Here is a 24,768-nt window from a genome sequence, read left to right on the forward strand (position 1 = left end):
GAGGTGAGTGGTTGCTATTTCCTGTAGACAGCTTTGAATTTTTCGCAGAAAACATTGCACATTCTCTTTCATCTTAAGCATTTTTAAAAGAAAAATCACAATGAACAAATTTTAATGTAACAAAAATTTTTTCGGTAAATAGGTAGCATCCACTTGTATCTGGTTCCAGCAGCTTGCAACCTATCATAGTTGTTAAATTCCAGAATGGGACAGCCAGTTGTAGATGAGAAATTTGGGATTTGTCCTGTCATTGCTAATCACTGAAGAGAGTAAACAATAGCTAGTGAGGAGAATAACCATGGATTGCAGGAGGATACAGATGGGTTGGTCAGATAGGCTGATAAGTGGCAGATGGAAAAACAAGGCAAGGGAATACAGGACGGCCAATAAGATCCTGGAAAACACTAAGGCTCATGGGAACTTGGTATGCATGTCCATTGGTGCCTTAAGATAATAGGACAGATAAAGTGATTAAGAAGGCTTATGGGATACTTGACATTATTAGCCAAGACATAAAATTTGAGAGCAGGGAGATTATGCTGGAATTACAATGAGATATTTTTAGACAAAATGAATAGGCTAAACGATGGCAAAATGTAAACAAGTGTCAGGTTATCCATTTTGGACCAAGAAAGGATAGATCAGGGTCCTTTCTAGATAGTATGAAGTTAAATACGATGGATGTCTAAAGAGTCTTGGGGGTTCAGATGCATAGACCACCTCCACCCCGCCCACCCCCAGTAGTCAGTGGGAAATTGAGAAGCAGATTTGTAACGTGATTTCAGACATCTGTAAAAATGATAGAGTTATAATGGGAGGGGATTTTTTAACTTTACAAACGTAGACTGGAACTGTCATAGTGTTAAGGGCTTGGATGGAGAATAATTTGTTAAGTGTGTACAAGAAAATGTTCTTATTCAGTATGTCGATGATCTTACTAGAGAACGGAGCAGAAGTTCAGCGTCGCTTGGGAAATAAGGCAGGGAAAGTGACTGAGGTGTCATTGGTGGGGAACGAGGGGGGGAGCACTTTAGGGCCCGTGATCATAATTCTGTTAGTTTTGAAATAGTTACGGAAAAGGGTAGACCTGATCTAAAAGTTAGAGTTCTAAATTGGAGTGAGGCCAATTTTGACAGTATTAGGTAAGAACTTTCAAAAGTTGATTGGGTGAGGCTATTCACAACTAAAGAGGCAGGTGGAAAGTGGGAGGCCATGAAAAATGAGACGACAAGAGTCCAGAGGCGTGTGATGAAAGTCAGCACTGTGGGTTCAGCACAACCAGGCCAAAGAATTGCGGGAATACAATCGGAAGCTGTACAAATATCGCTCAGGATTGTATGGTTAAATCGCTCAAGGAGGTAAAAGTAGAGGGGCTTATCAGAGGTCAGTGCTATGGGAGGGAGACTGGGGATTGGAATTGAAATGCTGCAATACTGAGCGGATTACATCAGTGAAAGGGGCCAACTCAAAATGTAAGCTTGGGGGGAGGGGCAGAGGAGATGATCGACCATGGGGGGGAAAGGTGTCTTTCGGAAGGGAGATCATTGACAGTAAGCAGCATCCTGGCTTCCACTGGGGTAAACGGGAAGAGGATACAGTTCATTACTAGATCTGTCATGTTTACTTGTTATACCTGGGGCTGGGGATGCTGTAAACAAGGTAAAGTCACCATAATCATTGGAGAGATCTGATTGATGGTGGTTTAACCTGACTATCACCATGCCACAGGCAAAAGGAGAAGTTGAGGAGGACAGTCCTTCATGGTAACCTCAGCGACTGTGAGAATAAAACTTATGCTTTAAGCGTCACTCTGTATCGCAAACCAGCAGTGCAGCCAACTGAGCTAACTGATGCCTAGTTGTAAATGACAACGGAGATAAAAATACCTATGGCCACTGCTGGATTGCTCAAGATAACGGCTTCATTCTGTGAAAAAGAGGCTGTTCCATTTTGAGCAACGAAAGGTCCTTCAAAGAAGGAAGTATGGAATTTGAATGTATGTTTCCCCTCCAGTTAGCATCAGGCAGATTTAAATAAGAGTGGCACATGTGTTTTTCCTTCCTGCACTACCCCAAGGACGATACAGTGGCCCAGTGGTTAGCACTGCTGTCTCATAGCGCCAGGAACCTGGGTTTGATCCCAGCTTTGGGTGACTGTGTGGAGTTTGCATGTCCTCCCTGTGTCTGTGTGGGTTTCCTACAGGTACTCCGGTTTCCTCCCACGCTTGAAAGATATGCAGGTTAGGAAGGTTGGCTGTGCTAAATTGCCCATAGTGTCCAGGGATGTGTAGGTTAGGTAGATTAGCCATGGGAAATGCAGAGTTACAGGGATAGGGTAGGGATTGGGTCTGGCTAGGATGCTCTTCAGAGGGTCCGTGTGGACTTGATGGGCTGAATGGCCTACTTCTACACTGTAGGGATTCTATGAAGGCAATTTCTTCGTTCTTTCAAGTTGCTCTCAGTCTCATCAGGGATGTAATGTGTGCCTGCTTAAAAAAAGCCTTGAAGTAGTGGCAGCACACATGCGTAACAAACCTTGCCATAGCTGCATAACTTGTTCTGGAGCATCATTGTTTTTGTTTGTGTGTGTGTGTGTGTGCGTGTGTGTGTGTGTGTGCGTGTGTGTGTGTGTGTGTGTGTGTGTGGACTTAACAGGATTTTCTCTGTGTTTTTGTGCAATTTAATCTGCTTCTGCCCACTAATCCCTTTAATTCAGAATGTTTGTTTCCTTCAAGCTTTCACTGTGTCCCACTCTGTCCCAAAAAAAAATGTCAACCCATGCAATCTCACATGACGTGCAGGAATAGCCAAGCTGTGAACTGGTCACAGGAAGAGATGTGCAATCCCTAATCTGAGTGTGGCACAGAAATGCCAATTAGAAACCAGCCAACCCTGGCTTTTTAACAGAAGAACCTGTATTTTTTTCTCTCAGACGTCATGTGAGATTGAATGGGTTGACTGTGCTGTGACTCTGAGCCAAAAATGCTCCCTTGAACCACCCTGGGATAAAAATACTCAAGCATCCAATTGGAGTTACAAAACAGCGTACTAACCACTCCCTCCCCCTTAAGCACATACACACACACACACATACACACACACACACACAGCTCACTGCTGTCTCGGGATGCTACAGGCACTGCTGATGTAAACATGTCCAAGAGCACCACAGTTCAGAGCCATTGTACTAATCAGTTTATAAACAAGAGGCCTTTAGAAATTCCCGAGGAATCTACCAGCAAAAGAAAGGCAATCTGGGGAATCCTCACCAGCCAAGGTCAGTACAAACTCCACGTGAAGATACACTACTTAAAGTGACTGTGCTGCTGATCAGATCTTGGAATAATATGACTTTGAAAGCCAGGTATATAGCTCCCTCTCTATACAGAAGGAAATTGACCTGGTCTATTCTAGTGTGCGTATGGAACTCTGTAGTGAGATGTGAATCCTCTGTGCACTCAAGATATTGTGGGACTGTATAAAAGATCAGACTCCCCCTCCCCCACCCCTTCAACACAATGACCTTACAGTGATCTGAATGTGTACTTGATTTGGTCCTGTGCCAGCTGTAAAGTCAACGCAACAGGGATGGTGTATTTTTTAATCACTCTCTTCAGACGTGTTATGGCTCACGTCTGGAGTGAGTGCGACATAAATCCAGGCCTCCTGGCCCCGAGGTAGGGACAATATCAGCATGCCATAAGAGCTGAAAAGGATTAGGATTCCTTCAAGCTAGAATCGAATCATCAACCTAAGGACATGTACTTTGTTGATCATAGAAAATAGTACAAATCAATCCTGTTGAATCATTTTGTCATTTCAAGAACTTATTCTCATAATTTTGCCCCTACAACCCTGACATAATTTTGGCAGATTTAATGACTGACCGCCTGATATCTCTAGCCTGCCCTCCATCACAAGACAATAGTCAGGAGTGCGATGGAATACTCTCCACATCGTCTGGATAAGTGTAGCTCCAACAATACTCATGGAACTTGACACCATTGAGCCCACTTGCCAACCTACCCATCACGTTAACTACTCACTTGTCCACCACTGATGCACTGTGACAGCAGTGAGTACAATCAACAAGTTGCACTGCCGAAGCTAAAGGGATAGGGGCCAAATGCAGGAGCTCGTTTAGTTTGGGAAACCTGGTCGGCATGGACAAATTGGACTGAAGGGTCTGTTTCCATGCTATATAACTTTATGATCCAATACAGTCCTCTGCTCTACCAGATGAACTATCAAAGGGATTGATATACACTGGTGTATACAATTGTTTATGGGTGGGGGGAATAGGTGGACTCATGAAATGTTGTTCCCAAACCTCCAGCAAAAATCTGGGAATACCAGGTACTGAAAACATGACCCAGATATCTACAGGAAGGTTGAAAACAGCAGAAGGATCCATCCAAGGCCAAGAATGTGGAGATCTTGACAAACCTTGACAAGCCAAGGCCTCCGTTAAAGTTTTTAAGCCTACTCAAGACAGTAAACCAGACTATGACCCTTGTTGGTAAACAAAAGGCAGCATGTGGGGCTCCTTGACAATGGTCACTGAGACTCAGGAGCTTGGAGAGACCCACAAGAAGAGGGAGAGACCTGCAGTCAGCATCAGAGTAGGTGGTCACTCTGCAGGGCTGAAGAAGGCCAAACGATTCCCCGGGAGTTCAGAGAGTGGACCACTCGCACTCTTCCTGGCTTTCAAAAGAATCTGACACCACCTCCTTTTCACTGCCGGGCTTCCCAATTCTGATCTATTATAAATTCAGCTTTCAATTCGTTTAGAATCCCTACGGTACAGATAGATTCTATTCGGCCCATTGAGCCTGCACCAATCCCCCAAAGAGCATCTCACCTGGGCCTACCCCATCCCTGTAACCCTACATTTCCCATGGCTAATCCACCTGACCTGCATGTCCCTGGACACTACGGGCAATTTAGCATGGCCAATGTACATAAGCTGCACATCTTTGGATTCTGGGAGGAAACCGGAGCACCTGGAGGAAACCCATGCAGACACTGAAAGCATGTGCAAAGTCCACACAGTTGTCAGAGGTTAAAATTGAGCCCAGGTCCCTGACACTCTGAGGCAGCAGTGTTAACCACTGACTCACCATGTCTTTATACTTTGTGGCAAGTCACTTTGAAGAGTGAGAAACTTTGGCATTCCACTATATGGTGCCACAAGAAAGCTTGAAAAAGCAAGTGTGACAATCTTGGGCCAATTCCCTGGATTTAAAACTTCCCTGCCAAACCACTCCGGTGTTTGTGTTGTACTACCGAAGCTCATGGGCTGAATTTTCGGCACAGAGGCAGGAAATGGAACTGGGTGTGTTTTGGGTTCAGAAGCCCAGCTCTGGTTTGATCTGATTATCAAATCCCTTCCATGTGGAAGCAGGCCATTCGGCCCATCAAGTTTTCACTGCCCCTCTGAAGACAATCCCACTCAGACCCACCCCATCCCTGTAACCCTGCACTTCCCATGGCTAATATACCTAACCTGCACATCTTTGGACTGTGGGAAGAAACCAGAGTACCCAGAGGAAACCCACGTAGACAGAGGGAGAACATGCAAATTCCACACAGACAGTTGCCCGAGGCTGGAATCGAACCCAGGTCCCTGGTGCTGTGAGGCAGCAGTGCTAACTGCCCTTCAAATTAAGATTTTTCACATGTGGTCACTGGGTCGTAAAGCACTGAGAAAAAGACTGAGACACATCAGCATAGAATTGCAAGAAAACCAAATCTGAGAAGGATTAACAGTTTATACTGCACGAAGGATCAACAGGGATTAGTTTGCAAGTGGGATCTGACTGGTTGCAGTATTGCCATGGAGAATGTACAAGGAACATACAACCCTTTATCTTTTGTTTTAATTTATACAAATGAAGTCCATTCTTATTTGTCAAGGATTTGCCATGGGGAATGCACCAGGGATCAATTCATCCCCATGCTCCTGTTTAATCAAAAAAAAGGTCTTGGGCATGTTCTTCTTCCTTGTCGAGAAGAGGACTCAGAGTATAAATATGTGTGGCTTTTATCAAGTACATGTGAGGTACACCATGAGCCCCACTAATAGACTTAACTAACATATAATTCTTTGCATACTTGGGATTATTGGGTAAGCGTTGTCCAACTGTGGAATTACGTCTAATGTTGAATGCTATGAGACTTGCAAGCACAGGCTTGTTGAGTAAAATTCATATGTTGGAATTGCCAAAGAGGTGTTCTTTTGACACGGGCCACTAGTTGTTGGAATATAGGACAGCTTACCTGACATCGCACCAGTATTGGTATTTCTGTACCATATTACACCTTTGTGTAGTATGCAGAAAGTCTTAAAAATGTTCAGACGCTCTGCATTCCACTACGTTATGAGGAAGGCACTGCCTCATCTCTGTCTTAAATTGGTGACATTTTATTTTTAATCACCAACTCTTAGTTATAGTTCCCACAAGAGGAAACTTGGTCAGATATTTCTCTGTTGAAATGGGTAACTTGAGTTGGGAAATCTCCCAGTTTGCTGGGCCTGCCTCAATAGAAATGCTTCTCGGTGACTCAAACTTCTTACACGTTGGGGAAGGGGAGGAGTGTGGATGAATAGGGTTGAATCTGCCCTTCCCAGTAGCAGATCAGAGGTGGCCACAGACTTGGCCATGTGTAGATTAATAGATCGACTTCACCCAAGTTGTTTAGGGCTGCATGCCCTCACCTATGGTACTACATCACCACACAACTGCACAGTCACATGCCACCTGCGTGTCCCGATACAAATACAATGCCAATTCATATCCCCACTTACCTGTTAGGCCTTTTTTAGCTCTAACATCAATTTGTTGCTGATTCTTGCCCCCAACCATCCTTTAGAGCCTAATTCCATTCAATACTGAATAATGCCTTACCCTCCAACACAAATGACCCCTTAAACACTCCATGCATTTTTTTTTATTCACTTATAGGATGTGGATATCTCTGATTAGGCCAGCATTTATTGCCCATCACTAATTGCCACAGGGCAATTACGAGTCACCCACATTGCTGGAGTCACATGTAGGCCAGACCAAGTAAGGATAGCAGTTTCCTTCCCTAACGGGCATTCGTGAACCAGATGGGTTTTTCCAACAATTAACAACATGAGACCCTTAATTCCAGATTCTTTATTAAATTCAAATGCCACCATCTACCCTGGCAGGATTTGAACCCAGGACCCCACAATGTTAGATAACAAGGTGTAGAGCTGGATGAACACAGCAGGCCAAGCAGCATCAGAGGACCAGGAAGGCTGACGTTTTGTGCCTAGAGCCTTCTTCAGAAAATTTTCTGAAGAAGGGTCTAGGCCTGAAACATCAGTCTTCCTGCTCCTCTGATGCGGCTTGGCCTGCTGTGTTCGTCCAGCTCTACACCTTGTTATCTCATATTCTCCAGCATCTGCAGTTCCTACTACCCCAGAATATTAGCTGAGTTTCTGGATTAATAGTCCAGCGATAATACCACTAAGCCATTGTCTTCCCTTTATAGCCTTTCCCTGTTTCTGCCCACTTTCATGGCCCTTCCATGCTCATTCACCCAATTTACTCTAGAAGTAGAACCAGTGGCCCAATTATAACAAAGCTTATGTGAAAATGTTTAGGAAGAAAACACCCATTCATGTATTTTTTTGGAAAGAAATCTGGAGTTTCAACAACACAATAAAAAGATTTCATCAAACAATCAGTAAAATATCAATGACAGAATATGTAACTACTTCATTCCTCTCGAACTTGTGCAAAGAAACATGAAGGCTCAGAAAATAGTGCACAGAAAAGATAATTTACTACGACTGCAGAAAGCTGTCAGTCAAGTAAATCTAAAAAGAGGGGTCACAAGACTCAAAACCTTAACTCGGTTTCTCTCTCCACAGCTAGTGCCAGGCCTGCTGAGTTTCTTCAGCAATTTCTGCTTTTGTTTGAAGCAGTTCATTCCAGCAGGTGTAAATAAACTCTCACTCAGATAATCCAATTTCTCCTTGAGGTCATGCATTACCAGTTCTTTAATTGCATTTGCGTGGAGCCATGAATATGCAATCATCATCCATGCACAGAACGCTTACATTATATTGGATTCTCTGTCTCTTTACAGTAAGTGGCATAGAATCATACAAAATAGGAACTGGAGTAGGCCATTCAGCCCTTCAAGCCTGATCAGCCATTCAAAATGATCATGGCTGATCATCCTACTCAGTACCCTCTTCCCATTTTCACCCCATACCTTTTGATCTCTTTAGCCCTAAGAAATGTATCTAACTATCTTCTCGAAAACATTCAATATTTTGGTTTCAACTACTTTCTGTGGCAGAGAATTCCATAGGCTCACCACTATCTGGGTGAAGGATTTTCTCCTCATCTCAGTCCTAATGGCCTACCCTGTATCATTAGGTCATGACCCCTGGTTCTGGACTCCCCAGTCATCAGGGACACCCTTCCTGCATTTAACCTGTCTAGTCCTGTTAGAATTTTATAGGTTTATATGAAATCCCCTCTCATTCTTCTTTACTCTAATGAATGTAGTCCTAACCAGTTCAGTCTGCGTTCATATGTCAGCCCTGCCATCCCAAGAACCAGTCCAGTAAACATTTGTTGCATTCTCTCCAGAGTCTTTCTTTAGGTAAGGAGATTAAAATAGTCTTTTTGTCATATTGGTCGATTTTCATTTTGTGTCTCTATGTTGAAGTATAGGTATTTATTCTGAGGCTTTCATAGAATCCCTACAGTGTGGCAACAGGTCCTTCGGCCCAACAAGTCCACACCAACCCTCAGAGTATCCCACACAAACCCATCCACCTTTAACCCACCTAAGCTACATATCCCTGAACACTACAGACAATTTAGTATGACCAATCCACCTAACCTGCACATCTTTGGACTGTGGGAGGAAACCAGAGCACCCGGGGGAAACCCACGCAGGCACGGGGAGAATGTACAAACTCCACACAGACAGTCACCCGAGGGTGGAATTGAACCCAGGTCCCAAATGCCACGAGGCAGCAGTGCTAACTGCTGAGCCACCGTGATGAGAGGTGGTTTCTAAGGCAACACGACCCCCTCTCAAGGGTATGGTATGGAAGGTTAGGGTGTGAAATGCACTGCTTGGAAATGTGGTGGAGGCATTCAAGAGGGCACTGGATGTTTTTTTGGATAGTAGTCTGTGCAATGATATGTGGCTAAGGCAGGAGACTGGCACTCGATTATAAGGCCAGACAGAGGAGGAAATGGCCAAGTGGTATTATCGTTGGATTATTAATCTAGGAACTCATCTAATGTTCTCAGGATCTGGGTTTAAATCCTCCCATGACATTTGATGGAATTTGAATTCAATAAAGAATCTGGAATTAACAGTGTAATGATGACAATAAAAACGTTGTCAATTTGTTGGAAAATCCCATCTGGGTCAGTAATGCCCTTCAGGGAAGGAAATGTGTCATGTTTACCTGGTCGGTCTATATGTGACTCCAGACCCAATGTGGTTGACTCTTAATCGCCATCTGGTCTATTAAGGATGGGCAATCAATGCTGGCCTATTCAGAGATGCCCACATCCCATAAGTGAATAAAAAACATAGAACAGGTGCAGGCACGATGGGCTGAATGTCCTCCTACCTCACTGTAATAGTTCTGCGATCCTGCAATGTCACTGAGAGTGTCGTCAGAGAGAGGTTTTGAAGGGGCCTTCAATATGGGGTGTTCTTGGGCTGCACAGTTAATGATGTGGATGGTTTTGGAAGGAGGGAATTCAAGAGTGTGAGGAGTAAAGGGACAACCAGGCGATGTGTTAATGGCATCATTCATCTGCTACTTTTATGTATTTTTTACATTTAATTTTAGAAGACCACTGACACATAAAGTATTTGTAGAATGTGCAATATGCTGGACATTTGTTTTGAGTCACTTCCCAGGATAGAGTGGTTTCTCAGCTGTTCTAAGCAGCTCTATTTTTTTCCTAGATAGGCTGTAACCATGTCAAAAAAACCAAGTTCCCCTGTCCTAACTTCCAATGCCACGTCCATCTTCTCAGATGTTCAGAGTCACTGCTCACCAGGACAAATCACCAGGTTTGAATCTAGTAAATCTGGCTCAGAGATGGAAAGGCATCGCTGAATCGGCTATGATTCTATTCAGGTCTGAGCACAGTACCAAAAGTAAGACCCAGTTCTCAGAGACCAACACTCAAATATTGCCAGTCCTGAAAGAGTTAATCGTTCGCAAACAATTTTATTTTCAGATGGCGCACACTGTGTTTCATTCACTCTGAAATAATTACAAGTAACGGCAATATGGTTTCGTAAGTAAAGTTGTGAGGGATCAAATTTCAGATGAATTGGAGAATGCTGATGACAACTTGCAAAGGAAGCAAGCTCTGCTGGTACTGGGAGAGAATCGATGTGGATATGAATCCTAACTTCAAATCCTACTCCTGGATCGAGGTGCCGTGGGGAGATGGAGATCTAGGTAGCAAGCACTGGTCTTGAAGGAGGTGGCATGGGGGTATAACACAAGCAACTGTTGTCTTATTGCACAATATATGTTTTTTTTTATCATCACTGCTTACAAAAGGCAGCAGCTTGTTTGTCTGTAAACCAAATGCCATGAAAGTGATCTGTTATATTGAGCCATATGAGTTCAGTGTTTAAATATAACACAAGCAGCTGACTTGAAAGCCAATAAGGCCTTGCTGCAACAGTGGCCTGTCGCCTTGTGGATAGCTGTGAACATCACAAGCACTGTTTGTGTCAGGCCAGGGAACTGATTCGAATCACAGCTCTGGACTGTTTATGTTGTATTTGTGCTAGTAAGAAGTGGGAATAATTCTGGAGTTGCTCCGTCTATGAAATATCAAAGAAAAGTGTTTGCTTGGCAAATACAATGGTGTAACTAGGCTGTGAAAATTCATTACTCACAGTTTCAGAACATGAAATGTGTTTTTGTTCAGTTTTCATGTATGTTCACTAAATTTATCCTTTTACTATTACGTAATCAGAACCTTATTTTCACTTGAAGTGCAAAAGCAATGAGGTGCATTATCTGAGAGAAAACAGATTATTCTTGCTCAAATTTAGAATTAAGTCTTATCCAAATCCACATTGCTCTCAATCAGGAATGTACTTAGGTTAAGGTTGGGTATTCAAAATTATCCATGCATTCCCTTTAGATCAATGATATTCTCTCGTAATTTTTAAAGGGCTAATGTTCAACTCCAGAGATTCGAGCTGAGAATTAAATTGAGATCGATGATTAATTTTTTTTAATTTTTTTTGTCAATGTTTGATTTGGAACAATGAATAGAGCTTGCTTCTGCTGAGTTGTTTTCACTGCACACGAGGGAAAATAGTCTTGTAGAAACTAATTATTTTGGCAGCATTTTTTTCAATTCAGTAGTATAACCTTTCGAGTCAGTTTGCATCTCAGTTTACGTCAGACCTGACACAATAATGCCCATTTTACTGTGTTTCATTCTGTTTCTGTAAGGAAATGTATAAATTTAAAAGAAAAACAGAATGAACATCTAAACATATCTCGCTTGAGATGGTGAATTTGTTTTACTCTTTCATATGTTTCCTGAGCTGCTTTGTATTTGTCAGATTTTATTTTCTCATGTTAACATTGAAACTTTTTTTAAAAAATTCATTTCGATTTTTGATGTGTTCTGTTCCTAGTTTATTTATTGAATACCTCCCATTTGATCCTGAATCTAGGGATCCACAGCTAATGAGCTGAAATTTAGCTGTTTCTCCCCTCCTATTGAAGAGAGACCTTTGCTTTGAATTCTCCCACTGGTTAATCCATTGCTGGTCAGAGGGATACAGACAGTCTGTACCCAGCTGTCTGCCAATGTTGCTATGCAACACCTGATAGACATTGTCCAAGAATGCCCATAGAATGGCCTTGTTATCCAGCTTCTCCGGCTGTCTTGGGCACGAACAGCCTTCTGTTGAATGTCTTCACCTGGCAGGTAGTGAGAAACATCACATAAGCCTTTGTGATGGAAGTCAGTGGATCACCATCACTTAGATATGCAATTTTGTTGCAGGATTCATCTTCAGTGATCTCACTAAAGCAACAGTGCAACTACATAGATTAAGTGGCTCATTCAACAAGGAACATTTGAACAGTGTTGAATTTACAAATTTGGCAAAGGTTGTAAGTTGTAAAAGTGATATTATTGCCGTGGCTCGATTGATCGTTCTGTTGTCTATGTGTTCGAAGATTGTAGTTTTCACTCCACGTTTGAATGAATCATAGAATCAGTCATAGAAACCCTACAGCTTGGAAGCAGGCCATTTGGCCCATCGAGTCCACACCAACCCTCTGAAAAGCAGCCCACCCAGACCCAGCCGCCCCTACCTTATGCTTGTAACACTGCATTTCCCATGGCTAATCCACCTAGCCTGCACACTATGGGCAATTTAGCATGGCCAATCCACCTAATCTGCATATCTTTGGACTGTAGGAGGAAACCAGACCACCCGGTGGAAACCCAAGCAGACACGGGGAGAATATGTAAACTCCACACTGCAGGTCTCTGGCACTTTGAAGCAGCAGTGCTAACCACTGAGACAAAGTTTGATCTACAACTGCCACACCAATGCACGACTGAAGTGCTGCTGTGCTTTTGGAGGTGTTATCTTTCATAGGCAATGTCAAAAAGAGGCTTTGTCTACACTCTTAAGATGAATATAAAAGGCCCCATACCACGACTGTGAAGAAGAATTCTTCACAGTCTCCAGAGCAACACTTATTACTCTATTGACACCATAGAAGCAGATTATTTGGGTCATCGACACTTTACTGTTTGTTGGAGTTTGCTGTGGACAAATTGGGTATCATATTTCCGACAGCAGTGACTGCACAGCAATGGTGCTTCATTAGATACAAAGCACTTAAGGGCTTCCTGAGCTTGTAAAAGATGCTGCAAATGATCAAGATTTTTCTGTTTGTATCTAAAAGCACAGTGAAAGTAATCTCAGTGCCTATGTTTCAGAATTTCTCATTCTTTTAAGAAATGTCTTCAGGCAGCCAGTGTTATAGCTTAGGGAACAGGATTATTGGCTAAAGTTGGAGTGTCTAGCTATTGTCTCTTCTCTTATTAACAGGAAGGAAGGCAGCAAAATATCTGACTGAACAAAGCTCTTGGGGTAAACCATCATTGGAAAGAACACTGTGCAGTAATAATTGGGTTTCTGCTTCCTTCAAGGTGTAAATACAGACTCATGAGAATAGCTTTTTACATTGCCAAATAGGCTAGAACAGGAAACAATCTGATTTCCACAGACCTCAATTGAAATACTGTCAGAACTTTTGCAAGGTTTTAAAATGAACGTTTCTGTAAACCCCATTTTAACTCAGCTGCACAAAGGCCAAACATATGTCAAGTACTTTTATCAGTAAAAGTAACAGCTGTAGGACAGAAAATTTATGTTTAGGTTCCAGTCACTGTCCCAATGCCTCATCATCTCAATCATCTATATGGAAATGCACTTTGGTACAAGTGCAATGTGTTAATGCTTGTCATCACAAATCCTAGTAGCAAACTCAAAATAATTACTCATAGAAGTAATGTTATGGGTTGCATATAATCACTCCATTTTGCTATAATCATGATATAGAAGATCAGAATCCTCAAATCTAGACAACAAACTCATATTTTTTGGGGACTGTATATGTAATATTTTAATCACACAAGCATAGCATGGGACCAATGGCACAGTGTGGAGGAATTCCAAAATCTTAACGTATTCCTTTGTGAATAATCTCATAGATGCATCAACTAGAGATGGATCATGCTATGGTCTGGAATGCAGCTGGGGTTATCTTGGATATTGATTCAGGTTTGTTTTGTGTGCTCAGTTGTTTACTATTATTCCTGGTTCGTCATTAAGAAAAAGACAAAGAATGTGCCACATAAATGCACCATGCACAGAATGTGGGGTTAGTGGAGGTGTCGACTTTATAATCGAGTTTTGTTAGTCCTTTCCCTAACTTCCTATGATGCAAAATATAACACCTGAATTGTGATCTGTTGGCATTTAAATGTCCCCAACTTTCAGTGAGAAATCGTCGAATTCCATTGATTTCAGCCTGATGCATAAGATGAAGGACTGCATTTCACAGAAAGGGAGAGGATCTCCAACTTGTCTGAAATATCACGAGAGCCCAGGTTCTAGAAGGACCAATTCTAAAAGGCCTAACCTGAACCCGACAACCAATATTTTCACTGAGGTTTTGTGGTGGGGCCTGGGGCATGGTTTCATGGTAATACATAGGCAGAATGTTGTCTGCGTACCTGTCATTCATATCTAAAAGAGGAGCTGCCTTCCAGCCAATCCACTTTTTGATAGGGGGTTGTCCAAAGCATACCTTGTGTGCTTTACACTTTTCAAGAGAAGGTTTAAAGATGCTGGAATTATTTGGTGAGGTAAAACAGACTTTCAGATAGGTTCCTTCGAAACCTTTGAGTGAGGAAACGTACAATTGAGACAGATCATGTGCCCTATGGAATTGTTAAAAGTGAATATGAATGTGTGTAAAAGATATATAAACTAATTGCCCACATACAAACAAGGAACAAGAGTAAGCCACTCAGCCCTTTGAGCCTGCTCCACCTTTCAATAAAATCATGGCTGATCTGATTTTAACTCTACGTTCCTGCCTATCTCCAATAATTTTTCATTCCCTTGGAAACCAAGAATCTATTTAATTCGGCCTTAAAAATATTAAAGTTACTAAATCCACTGACTTTTGAAGAAGGGAATTTCAAAGACTCACAACTGTCTGAGAGAAAAAAACACATTGTAGTTGTAAGCTTCTTGGAACTGTGAAGCTGTCAAGGCAGTAAATCTCCAAGTGTTTAAATTTTTTAAAAAAACTTTCAGTTTTCTGAAAGCTTAGAATTGAGGTTGCATGGCTTATTTTACGACCTATCATTATCTCTACGGGGTTACGTAATTTGATTGACAACTCAAAGTGCTTATGAAGTCTTTGATGTGGCACTATGAATATAACTACTTGCTTTGTTCAAGAATTAAGCAATTTAATTAACTTGTTTGTTTTCGTAAAGGATTAAGCAATTGAAGGACTTTAAATGTAGTGAATTTTTTTTGTGAATGAGAGACTCTTTTTAACAAATGAAATCTGCAACAGATTTCTTTTATTGCATCTTAGCATGGGTCTTGAGATCTGCCTATGTCGATTGTGGTTGCATTGGCATGGAGGGTATAAGGGCCAAGGGGGTAGAAAGTGGGTGGCATGAATTGATACTACATTTAAATTTTTATTTATTTGTTCATGGAATATGGATTCATTGGCTAGGCCAACATCTACTGCCTATCCCTAATTGCCCTGAAGCAGTTAAAGAGTCAAACACATTGCTTTGGGTCTGGAGTCACAATTAGGGTAAACCAGGTACGGTTGATGGGTTTCCTTCCCAAATGGACATTTATGATAGATTTTCATTTTATGACATACATTATGACAGTCATTCATTTGCTAATTTTTTAATTACAACTTTTAATTGAATTTAAGTTTAACCACCTCCCATGGTGGGATTGAATCCATGTTCCATGAATATTAGTCCAGGTTTCTGGTTTACTTGTCATTACATTATCATTACCCCATTGTCTACCCCAGAATAGGGGCTAGAAAATGCCATGAGCATGGGTAGGTTGGCATGGAGTGTATGAGGGACCATGGGGGTGTGGTGGATGGGGTCATGAAGTGGCATGAAGTGGAATCGATTGGTCATGGGGAGTTGTGGGACGTGAGTAATGTGGGCATCTTTCTGTTTTTATTTTGTTTTGCATTCACATTAAATTCCCCAATCAGCAAGGCAGGTCTTTCACACAACTTGTCTTGACAGCTGGCAGCCCCTGCAGCTGCCTCTAAAATGCCTTGTGGGGAGACAATGGACTCCTATTAACACCCAGCCTTCCAGGACGGAAATTCGAACATCCAGGGCACTTTCTCCTGAATCAGGTTAGCGGAGTGGGGAGTTTTCCTCACTTTGCACACTCCCAACTCGGGAGGGACAATTCTGACCTAAGCATGAGTTCGACCTCTAGAATGGGCACCTTTATGGCATTGTATTACCAAGGAGAACCTTCTCACATAAACGTTAGAGGAAATTGGGAACTCTGCACCATGCCACTCTCTCCCACCACCACCCCAAAAAATAAGTTGACCATCGAAAACTAAAAATATCAAAACTGAGATCATACATTTATTTAATAAAACGATACGGAACCAAGCTCGGAACTGAAGTGGAGGTGTAAATTGGCCATAATCTGATTGAATGGTGGGAAAGACTTAAGGGACTGAATGGCTTAGTTCCATTCCTACTTTCCAATCTCTTTCTTTTTGCATTCAATCGAACAGAGAAGCATAGGCTAAAAGTTGCAGATCTCTGAGGCCACTGTAATTGACTATAAGACACCAGAGCAGAAGGATACTATTTGACCCATCCAATGTGATCTTGCCATTCAGTTAGGTCATGGCTGATTTAGTAATCCTTATCTCCACTTTCCTATCCTTTCCCCATAACCCTATCAATCAAACTATCAATCTCAATCTTGGATGTACTTTGAGTCCCTATCTCAACAGCACTCTGGGATAAAGAGTTCCTCAATTTCACTAGCTGCTCAGATAATATAGTTAAATCTAGTGAACCAATGTAGGTCAGGAGGATACTGAGCTTGAGCTAACCCTCCAGGCTCATTGAGCTCACCACAGACAGTAAATCAAAGCTAATTTCAATGTACCTGAATTAGTCCATATAAAACTCTCCTGCAGTTTCTGCATCTGACAATTGGTAAGGAGAGAATTGGTCACAGATCTGATGATCAATTTTTTCCTTTCCTTTATTCTTGAATGGGAATTGGACATCACTGGCAGGGCCAGTGTTTGTTTTCCAAACCTAATTGCCCCTGAACTGAATAGCTTGCTAAAGCCATTTCACAGGAAACACAAGTTAGGTGGCTGTTTTTGACTGGCACAGATTTAGTGGGCTGAAGGGCATTTTTTCTGTGCTGTAGACCTCTGTGACATTGCCAAGGGTCTGGAGTCATGTGTAAATTTTACGAAGTAAGGACGATCGATTTCCTTCTCTAAGGGGCATTAATGAACCAGATGGGCTTTTAATGACAATGGTTAAAATGATTATAATTCCAGATTTTCATTGAATACATTTTTCATTATCTGCTATGGTGAGATTCAAACCCATGTCTCCAGAGCATTGAACTGGGGCTCTGCATTACCAGATACGGCATTGCCACAATGCCATTATCTCCCCTGGGTTGCCTGAATAACATTCACCAGCTAGGCACTTAACAGGAAGATTGCCTCTTATGCAAGGTATCAAAAGCTTGCCAGTACATAATATAGAGGTCTCAAAAGTGAGAAAATTAAGGATTCAGATGATCTCTCAAATGGAGAAACACAGAAATTATTCCATCATATTAACTCCAATTTTGCCAACATCCAACAAAGCAATAATTCTGTGATCCTACATTCCCAGGACAGAGCAGCACTCAGAGGGAGGTTGGAGAATGAGGCTGATAATATCACTGATTTACATGCAAACTGTGTGCACACTCCCCCTACTGAAAGTATGGAATTGCGGAATCAAGCCTATACTTTTCAAGTCATTCTTATCACTTTGTTATAGACAATTACCTGTATTTATTATTGTTCAGGAAATAATTGCAGGAACAATTCAAAAATAGTGGAAATTACCAAATCATCTTACGAATAACATATCACTTTAATATTTCCAGTGATATCAACATCTTTCTTTTAGCCGCATATAAATAAGCACCAAATATTTTCATTTATTGGACATTTAATGTAATTGCACATACTGTAGGTATGCAGTGAATGGACAATTTGTTGATGAATGTTGCAATAATATTGATATTCAGTTATTGACTTTATGTGTTTTGATTTAGCTCATCTGTAAATAATGTAATTATTTGCAATCTCTGCATTGTGGGAAATTTTAAACTCAGTCATTTGGCAGAAATAACGAATATTTGAGGGCTCAAGCTTATACACCTACCCAAACCCCCACTCTCCCGCAAAAAAATTATGTATTATAAAATTAAAACAAATAACTCCATATTCTGGAGATCTGAAACAAAACCAGAAAGTGCTGGAGAAACTCAGCAGGTCTGGTAGCATCTGTGAAGAGAACAGTTTCAAATCCAGTGACCATTGTTCAGAACCGAAAGCAGCCGGGAAATGGTGGTATTTATGCTGATGACAAAATGCAGGCAGGGTCATTACTTTGCGAAAAACCTCTTGTCTACCTTAACAATGACCCCAAGCTTTCAGTTGCCTGCCACTTCAACATATCATCATGTTACCGTGCCAACATTTCTACCTCAGGCTTGCTATAGTGCTGAAATTAACTATTTCAGAATGCGAACGTGTTCTTCCATGTTTTTTCCGCATCCCCATGGTCCCAGGTTCTGTTCTATTTGGGCTTGCTACAGCAGAGCCACCTATTTTCAATGATTAAATTCCTGTTATTACCCATTCAGCATTTATCTCTCTCCTGGCTTATCATCAGCAATCCCTTTGTCTGCTTCTCCTCTCTTCTCTCTCTCTCACACAAATATATATATTCTATTTCTCTCTCTCTCTGTTTGTAGATGCTGTCTCCATCTGTTTGGCATTCCTTTCCCTCTCACCAAACCCCGCACTCCACCAACAGAATAAATACCCCCATTTCCCTTTACATTTTTGTAATATATGAATATAAATCTTATTTCATTGCTGTGACTAGTAACCATGATCTTCCTTAGTGTATCCCTCATCCTCACATACTGTTGGAGGAAAAATTGAATATGATTGTTTTTACAAATTATTTGCTCATTTTGTTAACTCAGTAAGCTATCTTGAAGTACAATGAATGTTCACAAATGTTTTGTCCTTTCTATTGAAATGAGGTGTGTTATTGACACTGCAAGTGTCATGTAAATAGGAACATGTAATGTAAATGTAGCCATGTAAATGAGAACTTCCTTCAAGTCTGATCACCTTCTTTTATTGTTTTATTTTCTTGTTGGAAAGGTTCCTGGGCTGACCGTTCACCTTTACATGAGGCAGCCAGTCAGGGACGCCTCCTATCCCTCAAAACCTTGCTTGCACAGGTAAGCAATTATGTACTGTGTGGTTTATGTATCTGCACTGTTTTGGCCAACATACTTCTACATTCACTGTGTAACCAGTGCCTCTAGTTTTAATATATTAGCTGTTTTGGGGGATTTAAAATCACCTTGGACATCAATTGGTACATAGGGCTTTTGTGAATGCAGTCTCCCCAGCCTTTCTTCCTCCACTTCAGTGTTAGAGTTGGCTGATTTAGAACATTCTTTCCAGAAGGTTGTAGGTTCAAGTCCCACTCCAGACACTTCAGTATGCAATTCAGGCAGTCACTTCAGTGATGTACTGAGAGAGTGCTACTTTGACAGTTGTGCTGTTTGAGATGAAAGGTCTGAGTTCCTATCTGGTTCACCTGGATGTGAATAAATGATTCTATGTCAATATTTCCAAGAAGGACTGGGACATTCTCCCTTACAATCTCCTGGCCAAATGGTTTCATAAGAACATAAGGATATAAGAATCAGGAACAGGAGTAAGCCATCTGGCCCCTCGAGCCTGCCCCGCCATTTAATAAGATCAGGGCTATCTGTTTGAGACTAAGCTCCACTTACCCGCCCGCTCACTGTTTCCCTCAACCAGCTGAAAGAGATTATCAACTATTATCTAATAGATGTTTGCGGGACCTTGCATACAAGTTGGCTGTTACAGTCTCCACTTTACAGCAATGACTGCACTTCTAATGTGTTCCATTGATTGTAAGGTGCTTTGTGGACCACTTAATCATTTGGAAAGCTCTATTAACTAAGAATGTAAGTTGAAGGAGAAAAAGTAGGCCATTTAACCCAATCTGGATAGCTCTGAGCAGTAAAGAATTCCACAGTAAAGAATTCTATCCTTTAAAACAAAAAGAAAATCCTCTTCATCTGTCTTACATTGACAACTCCTTATTCTGAGATTATGCCTTCTGATTCTAGACTTTCCCACAATATCAAATTTAATTGTGATCTTGCTTTTGTACATCTCCTGTGCAGCCATAACTTTGTATGCCTCACTCTGTTCCATCACCTTATGATCTGTATCTCCTTGTATGTTATGGCCTGCCTGTATTGCTCGCAAAACAAAACTTTTCACTGTACTTAGGTACAAGTGACAACAATAAATCAAATCAAATCAAAATCAAACAAGGGGAAGCAACCTCTATATCTACCTTGTCAAACTTCCTAAGAATGTTATATGTTTCAATATAGTCTCTTCTCATTCTTCCTGACTGTAATGAGTACATGTCCAACCCACTCAGTCTCTCTTCAAACGCAATTCCTCATTTCTGCAATCAGACTAGTGAACCTTCTCTGGATTACCTCCAATGCCAATCTATTATTAGTTGATAAGGGGACCAAAACCATTCACCAAATCACAGCTATAGTCTGGCTAGTGTGTCCCTAATGACAAGACCTTTCTACTTTTATACTCCATTCCCTTTTGGAATAAAAGCTATGGTCCTATTACCTGCTGAACTTGTATGCCAATTTTTTGTAACTTATGCATGTGGACTTTCAAATCCCTCATAGTACAGCTTTTTGCATTCTTTCCTAATTTAAATAATAGACAACTCTTCTATTCCTCCAGCCAAAGTGCAAAACCACACATTTTCCAACATTGTATTCCATCTGCCAAGTTTTTGCTCACTTGTTTAACCTTTATCCTTCTGCAGGCTCTTCCTGTCATTCTTAATGCTTGCCTTCTCAATCCATTTCTATACAATCCACAAATCTGATAATAGTCCATTCAATTCCAACATCTGAAGTCTTTATTGTATATAGTAAATTACTATGCCCACAGCACCGATCTCTGTGACAGTTCATTCATTACAGGTTTCAATCCTGAAAATGCCACCTTTACCCCAACTCTGTTTCTTATTAGTTAGCCAATCCTCTAACCATACTAAAATGTTACCTCCAACACTATAGACTCTTATTTTGTTATGTAGCCTTATGTATGGTATCTTACGAAAATCGAAACTTTTTTTTATTCACTCACAGGATGTAGACATCTCTGGCCAGGCCAGCATTTATTGCCCATCCCTAATTGCCCAGACCAGGTAGGGATGTGCAGTTTCCTTCCCTAAAGGAGATGAGTGAACCAGATGTTTGCAACCCCCACCCCGCTTCCAACCTCAACAAACAACAATGATTTCATGGTTCTCATTAGACCATTAATTTCAGAGTTTTTTTTGGTTGAATTCAAATTCCACCATTTGCCATGGCGGGATTTGAACCCAGGTTCCCAGAATATTAGTTGAGTCCTGGTTTAATAGTCTAATGATAATGCCAGAAGGCCATTGCCTCCCCTATTGGTTCCTGTTTACCTAACCTGTTTGTTATCTCTTCAAGGAACTTTAATAAATTTGTCAGGCATGATTTTTCCTTCAGGAAGCCATATTGACTCTGCTTGATCATATTATATATTTCTAAATGCTGCAGTGGTTGGTTCGCTTGCCAAGCTGCTTCGTTAGTTCTCAGACGTTTCTTTACTCTGCTGGGTGACATCATCAGTGCAGCTTCCGATGAAGCGTCGGTGTGTTTTCGCACCTGTTATTTAAACTCTGGGGTCTGTTGGAATTGGTTACCCCAGTGGTGTATATATAGGATCTAATTCTATGTGTTTATTGATGGCCTTCTTGGTGCAGAACCAGGACTCTAGAAATTCCTGTGCTTGTCTCAGTTTGGCCTGTCTTAGGATCTTGATGTTGTCCCAATTGAGAGGATTCTAGGACAGGCCAAACAGAGACAAGCACAAGAATTTCTAGAGGCCTGGTTCTCCACCAAGAAGGCCATCAACAAATACATAGAACTAGACCCTGTAAATACACCACTGCGAAGGAAAATCAGAAATGAGATAACCAATTCCAACTGACTCCAGAGTTTAAATAACAGGCGGGAAAACACATCGGTGCTTCATCGGAGGCTGCACTGATGATGTTACCCAGCAGGGTAATGAAATGTCTGCGAATTAACGAACCAGCTCGGCGAGCTAACCAACCACAGCATTCACAACCCAAGCTACTAATTTATTCAAGAACCTTAAATTTCTAAATGCTCTATTATTCCATCCCCTTAAATGCACTTGGCAGCATTTTCTTATGAACAGATGTTCAGCTAAGTGTCTTATAGTTACCATATTTTTTATCTCCCTTTTTGAATAAGCGTGTTGAGTCAGTTTTTCCATCCTTTGGAACTTTTCCGCATGTAAGGATTCTTGGAAGCTTACTACCAGTTCACCCACTATCTCACTAGCTACTTCCGTTAAAACCCTCGCATGAAACCTATCAGGTTCAGAAGATTTATCAGCCTTTAGGCTCATTAATTTCGCTGCTACGTTTTCTCCACTGAGAGTTATTACTGTTATCTCTTCCTTCACTTTAGCCCCTTATTATTTAGGGAGTTTAGAATGGTCTAATATGAAAACTGATTGAATTCCTGTGCTATTTCCTGGCTCTCCGTTATTATTTACTCAGCCTCATTCTGTAAGGGGCTGTGTTAACTTTTACCTCTCGTTTCCTTTTACTATATTTAGATAAGTTCTTACTGTCTGTTTTTATGTTACTTGTTGGTTGCTTTCAGTTTATTTTCTCACTCTCAATATTTTTTTGGTCATCTATTGTTGATTTTAAAACTTCCCCAACACTCTATTTTACCACTAATCCTAATCACATTACATGTTTTTTCTTTCTTTTTGATATTAAACTGAACTTATTTACCATGTTCAGTTAAATTCCTTCCTAGAATCTCTAGGTATTGAAATCTGATATTTTATGAGACTCACCTTTCCACTCCAAGCCCTACAGTTCCTCACATCATTCCTCTCTGCTTTATTATTGACATTTATTTACATTTTATTTACATTCACGTGCCCCCTCCCATCCACCACACACATAGGACACCAGACACTTCCCATTTCTCTACTCCATTGTCCATGACATTGCTCCCTGCCCTCTTATTCCTCTTGCAAGACCCATAAAACCATAGAAAAGGTATGGCACTGAAAGAGGCCTTCAACCCATCATGTCTGTGCCAACTAGCCATCCATCCTAATCAAACTTTCCAACTGTGGCTTTGCAGGTTATGGTGCTTCAGGTGCAGAACTGCGTTCTTTTTCAATGAGTTGAGGGTTTTCACCTCAATCACTCAACTGGGCAATGACTTCCAGATGCTCACCACCCTCTGTGTGAGAAACTTCCTCCTCATGATCCCTCTAATTCCTCTGCCAATCATCTTCAATCTGTGCCCCTGGCAATTGGCCTGCCAGTAGCGGAAAGCTTCCTTGTCTTCCATGTCCATTTTATCCTAGCCCCTCACTACTTCGCACACCTCAATTAAGTCACCAACCCCCTGAGTGAGATTTGGGAGGAAGAAGGAAAGCCATTCACAATTAAAGCAGCGTAGGAAGTTTGGGTTTTGTTTTTGGTTGATTCATTCTAACAATTTGATCTGTTGTAACTTTTGCTGTGTTCCACAGGGTCACAGTGCCAACACGTTGACAATAGATCATGTTTCTCCCCTGCACGATGCCTGTCTGGGGAACCACGTAGCCTGTGCAAAAGCCCTCATAGAAGCAGGTGCCAATGTAAGTATCCTGAGGTGATTGGTATGAATTGTACTGTTACAGTTTCCTCTCCTTTCCTTTAATGGCATATGGGTGTTGCTGGCAAGACCAGCATTTGTTGTCTATCCTTCATCATCATTGAACTGCGTGGTTTTCCAGAGCCATTTCAGACACTATTTAACACTAACATATTGTTGTGGGCCTGGACTCACGTCACCTCAGCCAAGGATAACAGATTTTCTTCCCTAAAAGGCATCAGGGAAGCATTGGTTTGCAACAATTAATGAGAGTTTTATGGGTCATCATTACTGAGACTAGCTTACTATTCCAGATTTTATCAACTGAATTTAAATTCTGCCAGCTGCCGTGATAGCTTCTGATCCACGAAATGTCTGAATATTAGGCTGTGTCTTTTGCTGACATTTGAATCCCTACAGTGTGGAAAGAGGCCTTTCAGTCCATCAGATCTGCACTAAACCTCCGAAGAGCATTCCACCCAGACCCAGCCCCGAATCCTACCCTTGCAACCCCGCATTTCCCACGGTCAATCCACCTAACCTGCACATCCTTGGACTACTACATCCATGGATTTTGGTGAGGTAAAGTTCTGTGTGAAGGTGAGATAGAATGGACTTCTTAGACTGCTCTGTCCAATTTCTTTATATGCTGTTCTACATTTGTGGTTTAGCCCTCTATCCTGTAGATGACCAAGCTCTTCTTCAATAGAATCTTCCTCAGCAGCAGCTCCTTTGCTGTTTCACTGACTAAACCATTCTAATGCAAGCCCTTGCCCTCATTTCAGACATTTCTCATCCTCTTCAAATTACAGAACAGTTTTCAGGATGATTCACGCCTCTTTACGAAAACAGCTGGCATGGGATAACCTGCCATTCGATACGGAAACCATCATTTTGTACTCCCAGCAATATTCTAAAGAGCATAAAGAGCATGTTGGGGAGGCAATGGCCTAGTGGTATTATCACTCGACTGTTAATCCAGAGACCCAGATAACGTTCGGGGAAACCAGGTTCG

General features: G+C 41.4%; 1 protein-coding gene across 1 annotated transcript in view; it reads left to right on the plus strand.

The window, feature by feature from the left end:
• Positions 1 to 3,115: 3,115 nt before the first annotated feature.
• Positions 3,116 to 24,768, plus strand: part of asb5b (ankyrin repeat and SOCS box containing 5b) — a 32,743-nt gene continuing 11,090 nt past the window's right edge. Inside the window, exons 1-3 of the mRNA XM_048595224.1 lie at positions 3,116 to 3,276; positions 19,102 to 19,181; positions 23,650 to 23,757. Coding sequence (XP_048451181.1) covers positions 3,153 to 3,276; positions 19,102 to 19,181; positions 23,650 to 23,757 — 312 coding nt within the window. The 5' untranslated portion in view covers positions 3,116 to 3,152. The remainder of the gene's footprint in view (positions 3,277 to 19,101; positions 19,182 to 23,649; positions 23,758 to 24,768) is intronic.

The sequence above is a fragment of the Rhincodon typus genome, chromosome 3, assembly GCF_021869965.1.
Source record: "Rhincodon typus isolate 14 chromosome 3, sRhiTyp1.1, whole genome shotgun sequence".
Taxonomy (NCBI): Eukaryota; Metazoa; Chordata; class Chondrichthyes; order Orectolobiformes; family Rhincodontidae; genus Rhincodon; species Rhincodon typus.